At 45.5% G+C, this 11,717-nt stretch overlaps 1 protein-coding gene across 4 annotated transcripts in view; it reads right to left on the bottom strand.

Annotated features, from left to right (window-relative positions):
- Gsap (gamma-secretase activating protein) overlaps positions 1 to 11,717 on the bottom strand; it is an 81,200-nt gene that overhangs the window by 24,545 nt on the left and 44,938 nt on the right. For all 4 annotated transcript variants that reach the window (XM_050139802.1, XM_050139801.1, XM_050139799.1 and 1 more), the window contains 5 exons: positions 11,038 to 11,130; positions 10,710 to 10,930; positions 7,929 to 7,998; positions 7,317 to 7,399; positions 3,148 to 3,201 (listed from right to left, as the gene is read on the bottom strand). In XM_050139802.1, coding sequence (XP_049995759.1) covers positions 3,148 to 3,201; positions 7,317 to 7,399; positions 7,929 to 7,998; positions 10,710 to 10,930; positions 11,038 to 11,130 — 521 coding nt within the window. The remainder of the gene's footprint in view (positions 1 to 3,147; positions 3,202 to 7,316; positions 7,400 to 7,928; positions 7,999 to 10,709; positions 10,931 to 11,037; positions 11,131 to 11,717) is intronic.

Raw genomic sequence — 11,717 nt, 5'->3', positions numbered from 1 at the left:
AGGGAGGGAGGGAGGGAGGGAGGGAGGGAAGAAGCAAGGGAGGGGAGGAAGGGAGGAAGGAAGGAAGGGAGGGAGGGAGAAAGAAAGGAAGGAAGGAAGGAAGGAAGGAAGGAAGGAAGGAAGGAAGGAAGGAAGGAAGGTAGGTCTGATTTTAAGCCTTCTTTTGGAGAAGACACCCGTCTCCTCTACTTGAAGTGTGCTCACCTCTTCCCCCTCACATCTGTACAGCTGTAGTTCCCTCTCTGGCTTCCTGTGGTTAAATAGCCCGATGGTTTCTCTTCTCACTATAAAATCAGGCGCAATTTTACACCTTTTACACAAGTTGCTGCTTCCCCAGACCAACACATCGTTTACCAAGGATCAAAGCCATTCTTAGGAAGGTTCCTTTGGCAACGTTTCTTTAATGCATGGACCTTGTTCTCAAATGCTGACTTTAAAAAAAAATATACAAAAAACAAACATAGAGCTTTTAAGATTTTAAAAATGTATATGAATATAGCGCCCGCACTATGGGACGGTACACGAGCCAGGAACTGGGCCGGAGACTTAAAAACACACGCACACACAGACAGACAGAAATATGGGATATGGTCATCCTTGATACAAGAGTGCCAAGAATGCCCACTTTATTGTGCTCAGGGGCAGCTTACATAGAGCTCTGGCCACGCTCCTGCTCAGAGCAGCTGCAGGCTCCTCAGAGCAGAGAAAAACAGGTTGTTGACAAGAAATTCAGGGTCTGGGGGTCCACAGCCCCCAACATATGAATGCACATAGGTATACATGCACTGTGCATGCCTGGCGCCCCTAGAGACCGGAAGATGCCAGACCCTTAGAACTGCAGTGACAGATGGTTGTGAGCTGCCGTGTGGGTGCTGGGACTGAACCCAGGTCCTCTGCAGGATCAGCAATGGCAAAGCAACATGCAAATCTGAGGTGACACGGCTGGATTACAGCACCAGACTAAACGCTCACACCAAGCAGGAGGGGGTGGTCTCACCTCCTTCTGCCCCTTGAGTCTCCTGGGAAAGAGGAAGTGTGATCAGAGCACACTTCATATAATACAATAAGAACACTGTGAGACAGGATTAATTGCCCACAATAAGCCAATGAGGGAAAAGACAAAAGGCCTTCTCATCGCTCCCTTATACTTGCTTTTAAAAGCACACAAAGTTGATAGGGTTGTAATAAAACTAATAAACTCCTAAGTCCTTTTGGTCTTAGATTTATGGATGTGTATACACGTTCTCTTATGTATGCCTTGTGTGTGTAGGCGCCAACAGAGGCCAGAGGGCGTTAGATCCCCTAGGGCTGGAGCCAGAGGCAAGGTCATTGTGAGCCACTTGCCAAGGAGAATCCACTGGGTTCTTTGGAAGAGCAGCAAGTGCTCTCAACCTAGGATTCATTTCTTTAGTCCCCTAAAGCTTTCTGACCGTGTAAATTAATACAATGTCTATGGAATATTAGTTTAGTAAGAAAAAAAAAATAAAAGCTACGGAAAAAAGCCAGTGTCTTACCATAAAACATTCTTAACTTCTGACCTTAGGGGAGTAAACCAAAAGAAAAACTGCATGTATAAGAATACATAACATATAAAATGGAAATATTATCTTTAACTGGATAAAAGAAACAAATGTAGTACAAGAGATCAATGCCAAGGCCTCACACGTGCCAGGCCTTACGTCCCACTGAGTTGTTTCCCTAGAAAATGTGGGTGTCGCGTCAAGATGATTAAACAGGCCGAAGAAGACTGATTAAATAAATTCAGACATGCCAACCCAGGGGAGTCATTTCCAATCATTGCCTTCTATAATATGAATTCATATTTGATCAAATGTCCCTAGATCACCATGACTATTGAGTCACAGACACACACCTATGGCAGAGACAAAGAGGAAGTGGAAGGTACCAGCTGCTACCCTAGAAGCTACTGAACTGTGGATTATATTTCTTCTGAACATTTTCTTCTGGCTAGTCATGGTATTATCATATACCTGGGGTCCCAGCTACACCAGAGAGTACAGCACAAGTGTAGGGTAGCTGTCCAGCCCCTGAAGGACCCAAGTTCAAGCCCAGCACAAAAACAGAACAAAGAAAACAACCCCTTCGCAGGTATGGAACGGGTTTGGTAGAACCACCGGTAAAGACACAAACCATGAAATGCTAAGACGCAGGGCATGCCCTGTGGCTGCCTATGAAACATGACTTTTCCTCTCATCTTCCTACATCAGGAGGGTTTCACAATGGCTCCACTCTTGCTTCTGGAGACGGCTGCCCAGTCTGTCTTCAAGGGCCTCTGAGAACCTAAAGCTATAGAACCAGCAAGCCAGACTCCATTTTAACGCTGTGCCTCCCCAGCTGTTGAGCCGCAAGGGCCCGAAGGATCAAATGTAAATAAAAGTACAAGAAGTAGACGCTGCTGCCAGAAGCTGAGATTCCCCAGCCTAGGCCAGCTGTCATCACAAGAGGCAATGCCAAAAGCAACAACGGAGCTGTAGGGAGACGGTGCTAAAGACACCCCTGCCCTGCAACAGTTTTAACTATGTGTGTATTATTTTCTCCTCACCTTACCCCACCCCGTCCTTCCTATTGTACTCAGAAACCAGCCGTTTGCAGAGAGACACTAAGCCCCAGAGCTTGGTGCACAGGAAAGAGCTTGAGGGGGGCCAAACGGTAAGCCACTGCCGGTCACCTTTGAGGGATGGAGGGGCTGTTCTTTGAGGTACCAAGAAATGAGATAGTCTCAACCCTGTGTGTGTGTGTGTGTCTGTGTGTGTCTGTGTGTGTTGTGAGTGCATGCACGTGAGCACATTGGAAGGAGGAACTACAAATCAAACACAGCTTCCAGCCTCTAAAGGGAAGTTACAAGAGCTCCTTCAATAAGAAATACGGTCTTGTGGCAAGTACTGGCGATCCAGGTTTCAAGCTGAGCTCCGTAACTCTCTCCCAGCTTCAGAAAGCCCCGCTCGCTCTTCAAACAGCAGCCCTAAGGCCTGATACACTCTATGAGCAAGAGTCTCCAGAGAGCCCGCCCTGCTCTGGGCAGCACTGGTTTCCAGCAGGCCGCAATACCTTTTGGAACCACAGTGGTACGGGGGCAGCAGAGGTCTCCTCAGGCAGGAACCTTCACCCTCTTTGCAAGCCACTTACCTTCATAAGAGGCAACGGGAGCTCTTCTGTCACAAGCATTAATCCAGGAATTTCCTGGGGGGAGGAGATAAGGCAACAAACATATCAAACACCACACGCTTTCCTATGGGGGGGGCATACACAACATATCAACCATCCCACGCTCTTCCTATGAGAGGCCACACACACAACATATCAACCACCCCACCCTCCGGCCTCCTCAGGAAGTGCCTTCTGCACAGACAGGCGCTAAGAACAGCCAGCTTCCTGTGTGATAACCTTTACTTTAAATAACTTCCCAGTGTAAAAATAACAGGACACACTGTCATCGCTTGCCTTGGAGAAGGAAAAGTGCTTTAAATAATAGTGGAGGGAGGAAAGATTGTTGGGAGGAAATGCAGAACAAATACTACGTTTTAACACATTTCTACCTAACAAATGAGGCAAAATACGTTTGAACTGTTAAATTCATAGTTAGACGAAACCATCACATCCTCCCTGTCCTCCCCCTTTCACTTATCTGTAGCGCTAGCTGGTCTTTTCCTCTCTAGAGGGTACCAAAATCGGTGGGGTTCTCACACACTGAGGTCCACCATGATCACAGGACAGGAGCGCCCCATAAAGACTTTTCGCACAGGCCAGCAGCTGAGCTAAGACATGCTCAGTTCATGCCAGGAAAGCCCAGCACGGCATTCTGCTAACTGTGAACACTGGGTCAACCTTAATGAGCTAGGGGTTGTTGAATGTCTAATCCCAGGCGAGGGACAGAGAGGCTAGAGGATCAGGAGTTCAAGGCCATCCTCAGCTCCTTGGTAAGTTTGAGGCCAGCCTTGGCTAAATGAAATCCTGTACATTAAACAGTGGGGGGCGGATTTAAAAGGATAAAACTTCCCAAATTGTCCTGACCTCATGGATACTATGGAAAATGTATCTGTATGTTAACTATGTAGCCTGCCTTTCTGCCAGTTCAGATTTCCTTCCAGATGTAGCTGACACTGGAAAACAGCCTAGGATTGCTTTGTAAAAATGTCCTATTGGAGTCTGAGTGACTGGATCTTACGGACACACCACTCCTACGGAAGGACGGTCATCTGTGAGGCGGGGGTGAACTTTCAGAACATCTGAGCCCTTGAGTTCCCCACCAGAGCTCAGAACGTCTGCGTTAAAAATCACATGAACTTCATCCATCACCGCTCAGCCACACAGGCACCAAAACGGTGCTGCGTCTGTAGTGACTGTGGTGGTTGATGCTGGCTCTCAGCTGGGCAGCATCTAAGATGACCAAAGGCAGGCCTCTGGATACAGCTGTGAGGAATTATCTAAATTAGGGGGGTTGGGGTGGGTCACCCTTCCTTGTAAGTCCTGAGGGTAAATCCAATGGGGCAGGAGTATTCGATCTTCTCTAACTCTCGGCTGTGGGGTGGTATGACCAGCTGCTGCCAGCATGCTTTCTCCACCATGAAGGACTGTATCCCCCAAACTGAAGGACTGTATCCCCCAAACTGAAGGACTGTATCCCCCAAACTGAAGGACTGTATCCCCCAAACTGAAGGACTTTATCCCCCAAACTGAAGGACTGTGTCCCTAAAACTGAAGGATTGTATTCCCTAAAACTGAAAGATTGTATCCGCTAAAACTGAAGGACTGTATCCCCTAAAACTGGAGGACTGTAACCCCTAAAATTGAAGGATCATACCCCCCAAACTGGAGGGAAAATCCTGCTCCCTTAAGTCAGTTGCTTCTTGTGGCATTATTTTGTTATAGTGACAATAAAAGCAACCTATGTAAGTCTAAATAACATTTTAAAAGGCATAATTATAACATTTTAAAATAACTATAATTACAACATGCTTTAGAATTAGCAATATGCAAGAACATTCTAATTTCTAGTATTTTACTTAACTATATAGAAGTCCATTAAAATGTATAGACTTTGGATCTGGTTAAATTGAGTGAGTGGGTTTTTTTTGTTTGTTTCTTTTTTCCAAATTCTTTTTTATAATAGTGCTCTTATAATAGTGTTTATAATATTTTTTTAAAATCCAGTTGTTAGTAGGTATGGTATTGTACATTTTTAGTCTCAGTGAGAGGCTCCTAGACTAGCCTGAGCTACATGATGAATTCTTTCTTTCAAGTTAAAAAAAAAAATCCAAGTCAATCTTTCAGCCCAGATATGTGAACTTGCTATTTCCTACTGCGGCAAGTTTTAAAGTTGTACCATCAGGGATGATTACAGACTAGGGAAGGGAAGAGTAAAGCTTACATCATTGCTAAAGATGAATATAAATGCATAGAGCTTTGGGATTAAAGGAGGCCTTTTAAGGTAACTTATTCTAACCACAAGACGTTTTAAAGCAACTTGGTAAACCCCAAGATAAGTCTGGTGTGTAGAGGTTATAACCGTGGGTTTTTCTGCATTTTCTTGTGGGGCACTCAGATGTTACTGCGTGTGTGTTCACCAAGTACCCTGTGCTGCAGAGAGCCCAGAGAAATGAACAAATTTCTGCTGCCCTTTGGGATGGTGGCTTTGCGGAACCCCCAGCTCGAACACAGCCCAGGGACCACTGGTTCGGACCCTGCCTCTCTACTCTTCAGACAAAAAGTCGTGGTTGAGAAGCACAGAGCACTGAGCTGTGCATTTCCTGACCCAGTGGTGTAACCTGCAGACTTCCTGCCGCATGACCACAGAGTCAGCCTAGGCACTCACAAGTCATCTAAAGGAAAAACAACCGCGTGGGTGCCCATTAAAGGAGAAGCCCAGGTCTTTCCTCTTACGATTTTACACCGAAGCAAAGGAATCTACTAACTATAGCCCAAAAGACAAGCAGAGAAGGGCCTTCAGGTGGAAGAACAAAGCAAAACAGAACAAAACAAACAGCCTACTATTGTGAGCATCAAACATTTAGAGATGACTCGAGCATCACTGTACGATATGGTGGCGCATGCACTTGCGGGGACAGGCAGGAGGATCAGAAATTTAAAGGTGTCCTCCGCTCCACAGGCCTTGAGGCAGGCCAGGCTGGGCCACACGAGTCCATGTCTCAAGACAAAGAGAGAGAGAGAGAGAGAGAGAGAGAGAGAGAGAGAGAGAGAGAGAGAGAGAGGAAAAAATCAAATGCATTTATATATTTCTTTTTTTTTCCTTTAGATAGGGTATCACTTCTACATAGCCAAGGCCTACCTCTAACTCAGGATCTTCCCGCCTAGCTCTCACGAGTGTAGAATTACATGCATGCACTACACAGTAGGCTATTAATGCCTCTGCTGACTATACCGCTACATAGACAAAACACAAAATGAAAAATGTCACAATTTATCCTAGTACATAGTTCCCTAAATTAAATTTATTGTTCTAAATTCCCTTTCCATACAACTCCTGCTTCAGGACCAAGCACGGAGCTGAGAGGGGCCTGGGAGAAGCGCTGGCCGCACCACACCGGGGCACCAGCCAGGCCCCTGCCTGGTGCATTGCCTCCTGCTGTAAAGAAGCCCAGTCTGACAGGAAGAAGGGCAGGGGAGGAAGCAAGCTGAAGACTCCTGACTGACTCAGCTGGAAGCTTTTAGCACCTCAGTTTCTTTATAAATCCTTACAAAAACAGGGAACGGAGTCATAAAAGTCACAGTCTGCCGAGTATGACCACAGCGGTCTAACCACTCCTCGTTCATAAAAACCGACTGAATACTTTAGTCAACACAGGAGTAAAAATGTCATTTTATAAAATACGACCACTGAGGCAGTTGAAAGAGGGACACAGACACCTTGTGTCTGCTCCATCAAGTCTATCAAACACTCCTGGCAATGGCAGAGGTTTGCTGCTTTTCAGAATATGCGCGGACATATGCATGCATGTATGTATGCATGTATAGCGGACAGGATTTTACTATATGGAATATATCATGTACCTATGGACAAAACCATACATACATATACATATAGGCTATGTATATGTATACATATGTGGTAAAATTTTTCACATTTGGCATCGTATTGACCCTCAAAATGTTCTAGATTTTGCAACGTTTAGATTTTAGATTTTCTGATTAGGGACGTTTATACATTCTGTCAGGAAACTCCAACTCAGTTTTTTTATCAGTCAAGACAGAAGTGAACTCATAGCACTGGTTTCCATAACGGGAATTGTCTGCCTCTGGCCCACAGTGCTGAGGCCGCTGGGACTCCGTTAACTTACTGTGTTCCACGTCAGCACAGAGGAGTAAGGTAGAAGCCTGTCCACGCCGGCCAGATCCGGATACATGCTCCAGTAGGAAGAAGCTGAGTCGGTTTTTAAAAGACACATAACGTGATAAGAACAGAGAAATCAACGTTGTAATTAAACCAAATCAAGTAAGCCAATAAGTTTTCATGGCCTCGCTATGCCTCTGGGAGTAACCACCACGATTTTATCTACAACTTAAAATGTTCAGGTTCTCTGTTTTACAATGAGGATATTTTTAGAAATCCCTTTGATACTGCTTCAACCCGGATAACGCTATACCACTTACAATATAGCCGACGAACATAAAACTAGACTCGGAAAGATGCATTTGACTGAAAATTTTGGTAATGAGGTTAAAGAATCAAAATCTGATCTTCTATCTCTCTTATCAGTCTCTGAGAACCACAGTTTCTTGCAAAAACCACAAGAGGATGAAATTTAATTAGCCACTGATGGCAATCAAGTTAAAAAAACAAAACTGATGCTCCCAAGAAGCCTAGACAGAGGCATTCGGTATCAGTTTCCTGATCTCCCTCAAACAAAAGGGCCAAACACAGCTCACCGCGCAACATCAGCAACACTTACTGATTAGAAATTCCTGGATGAGGTCAAATGAATGGCAGGCAGAGACGCGTTCACAAATCCACTGAATAATCTTTAAAAAGAAAGACCACAGAGCCCTGTTGGCTTTTAAATCTGCACTCCGTCCCACCAAAGCAATATAAAAACACATAATAAAAAAATACATATATGAATGAACCTTTAAATTCCACATCTATTTTGAAATGACTTGATAAATATACCAGCTTCCAGCTTAAAAGCCAAGATAGCCCTGGCTGAGCATGTCAGTATTGTAAATATTGCTTTTAACATATCCTTTTAACAGAGGCCTCTGGGTAGGCTCCAGATAAACTTTCTCCAATCCATTGTGTGTTTTGTTTTAAGAATTGATGGTGTTATAAAAAGTGCCCATCAAGAAAGCTCCTGGGCACAGGTGGCAATGCACAGCAAAACCACTGGGTGTAAGTTCCCTGCAGCTACTACTGTGAGCATTGTCACAATTTCCCACGAGGAGCCTGTTCTTCCCTTTCAGCCGACACCTCTAACCCCTACATCAGCAGCTCTCCCAGTTTCTGTCCCTACATCCAGCTGCTGGAGGAAGGGAACTCTCCTCTCCTGCCCGACAGGTACGGCGCGCCCAGCCGCGGCTCCTTCGCAACAGGACGCTTTATTCTAAATCTACTGTGCCCGCTGTTCTTATTTTTACATAGGTAATTTAATAAAAATTTCTATAAATGAGTGAAATGCAGATACAAAAAGAGTATTGTTGCATCAATAAAAGTTGTATATCATGGGAAGGCTCAAAAGCATGTTTCTCAAACATAAGAAGACAAGTTGTAGATTCTAAAACACCAAATGAGTAGATGCAGAGGAAGCAATGTAGAGGAAGCAACGGTTAAAATTGGGTAGACGCACGCCTGCACTTGGGAAAGGCCTCTAAGTCATTTCATTGATCGTCTTTGAAATAAATTTTTAGAATTTTTTTTTTGAGGAGATGGCTCGGTGGCTAAACTGGCTGCCACATAAGCATGGGATCTGGTTTCTAGAACCCACATAAAAACGGGGGTGCAGCGCATGTCTACCCCAGGGCTGGGGCAGGTCCACGAGAATCCAGCCTGCAGAAAAGAGAAGCTCCAGGTTTAGAGAGACTCTGTCTCAGGAATGGATGTGGAGAATGGCTGAAAACACATACAGTGTGGCTTCTGGCCTTCCACACACATGCACATAGGTGTGCACGTACACACGTGTGTGTATACACACAAAACACGTGAAGATGCTTCCACATACACGAGTCTTTAGGAAGGACCAGAAAATCAGACACGGCATGTTAGGACTGGAGAAAATAGCTGATGTTTAGTTAGCCAATTCACAAAGAACAGGCATTGGTCTGCACCAAAGGTAAGCAGATGCATGTGTATTTTTATGGGTTTTGTTTGTTTGTTTGTTTTAAATATCCTTTTTTCAGCTAAGCAGTCAGCCTCTGACAGCATCCACCACTGATTGACAGCAGGGTTTTGCTGACCTTACAGAACAGCTTCAAAGAGTAGATAACCAAATACGTGAGGGCGCTTCAAATGCAGCAGTGTACAAGACAGACCAAGCTGCTTTATTAAAAATTAATAAATATTTGCCACAGAGATTAGACCTTTGGTGTTCTTTTGTTTGTTCCAAGAAGGCCGTGACAGGAATGTATCCTACAGTCCACGATGACATCAAACTTATTATGTAGCCCAGGCTGACCTTGAACTCACAGCAATGCTCCTGTCTCAGCACTAGGGATTGCAGGTGTGAGGCACTACATCCGGCTTGCTTGGCCCTCTTGGTAACGTATTGTTCCAAACACAGACACGGACGGAAAAGCAGGTAGCCTGAGAGACTCACTGTTTGCTGTGTGTCTTTGGAGGGAGCCGGGTTTACAGTAGAGAAAAGCCAGCTGAGGGCTGGGTTAGGGGCTCACACCTGACATCCCAGCACTTGGGAGACCGATAAGAACTTCTGCAAATGTGGAGCCAGCTTGGGCCACAGAGTGGGTACCAGACTGCCCCGGGCTACAGAGCAAAACCTCACCTCAGAAAAGCAGGCAAAGGAAGAAAGAAAAGAGAGTAAGTTTTGTCCTTTATCTTCAAGACAAATTCACACCTGTGAATTCTGAAACCAGAGATGGTACCAAGCCTTAGCAACACTGACAGGCATTATTTATTTACTCATTAAGTCAAGAACTTTCAAGTTCTCATTGAAGGGAAACACTATATGGCGGTCCTTTGGCATATCTACACGCCATGGCCATTATTAGGGAAAATATGAGTAAGGGAACACAGGCACCATAATTCTAGGAGAGTGCGCCAGTAACCAAGACAACCCTTACACGATGAACAGGCAGGTAGCAAATGCAACCCGAATACACTGGGCACAGCGACAATTCACAATTCCAGAGCCGGTGGAGCAGGACGGCACAGGGTCTCATCCCCTTACCTTGAAGAGCACACCACGGAAAACATGAAAATTGCTTCTTTAGGGGATTTCCCATTGATTAAGTCCGAGTTGATGTAAGTTAACGGAAGTCATGGACCGTGAAATGACGGATGAAGGGAACAATTGCACTCAGCAACCTGATAGGCGCACCTTCCCAGCCCGATAGATGCACCTTCCCAGCCCTTGGTCTGGCAGAGAACCACCAGAAACACAGCACCAAGGAGGAGCACGTCCAAGGAAAGACACTGCTACTGAGCAAACACAACTGCTGACCATCTTGAAGCAGCAAGTAAGCACATTTAGTGTGGTCCGCCGCCCGTGCTAGCGTCTCACCTGGTCGTCCTGGAAACCTGGGTCTTGTGCACAGGAGAGCACGCAGTGCAAAGCGGCCATCTTCTCGCAGTCTAGGTGGGCGGAGTTCCATAGGAACCACATCAAGAACGACTGGTCCAGGGCTGCTCTGTAGAGCTTGCCAGAGGAGCAGTCCAGAACCAGGGACCCCGGCAGAACCCGCAAGGGACCAGGAGGTAGCACGGCAGCCATTTCGCTGTTTCCTAGCAACATGAACAACCAAAGTAGGTCATGGAATAAGAGACCCTCTCTGACCCAGACTTCTGTTGAAGTCAGAACAGCCCTGAGGAGACCGCGGGAGATAGCATACCTGTCAGAAACAGACTGTGGCAGGTGAAGTCTGGGTGCTGAACGTTAAGTAAGTGGAGGAAATGACCAGGGAAATAAACAGCCACGAGGCAGCCTACAGGAAAGAGAGACCGGAGTCATCCACCTGTGAAAGTCTATCTAGGTGCAGATAAACCCGGGACCCCGCTTTACTCTGAACGCAGCAGCAAAACGGGACTTATCATCTATTTATTATTATTTATTTGTTTATTACCAGTAGCAAATGATCGGATTGACACAAGTATCATCGCCTGAGTAGGCAGATCTGACTGACTTGGTGTGTCTCTTTGTATGCTAACTCTTGGTTGTATTGTTCAGGCCTATAGTTTTGTTTCAGAGTCAACCATAGCTTTCTGTGAATTTAAGTGAACTGGGAAGGAATTAGAGTAAAAATATCAAGCAATATGCTTGACTCTTTAACGTGGTGTGCTGGGAACAGCTTGTGATGGGATTGTCTTCATCGTCTGACAGCTTGAAGAAGCTGTGAAATGTACTGTCTCGCTCACCATCATCATTTCGTTTAGGAAATTTTGGGATTGGTATTTATCGAGAGCGCCTCTCTGGGACCCTTGGCACTCTGTGCAGCAGCCTTTGGCTTTCCTGTATACCTAGCTCCTACCTAGAGTTGGCCCCTTCCCAATCCCTATACCACAGATCTTTGCA

This window comes from Alexandromys fortis, unplaced genomic scaffold (assembly GCF_014885135.2).
Source record: "Alexandromys fortis isolate MF-2015 unplaced genomic scaffold, M_Fortis_MF-2015_v1.1 scaffold_38, whole genome shotgun sequence".
In the NCBI taxonomy this organism is placed as follows: domain Eukaryota; kingdom Metazoa; phylum Chordata; class Mammalia; order Rodentia; family Cricetidae; genus Alexandromys; species Alexandromys fortis.
Note: the sequence above shows the minus strand (reverse complement) of the source record. Positions and strands in the feature narration are given on the sequence as shown.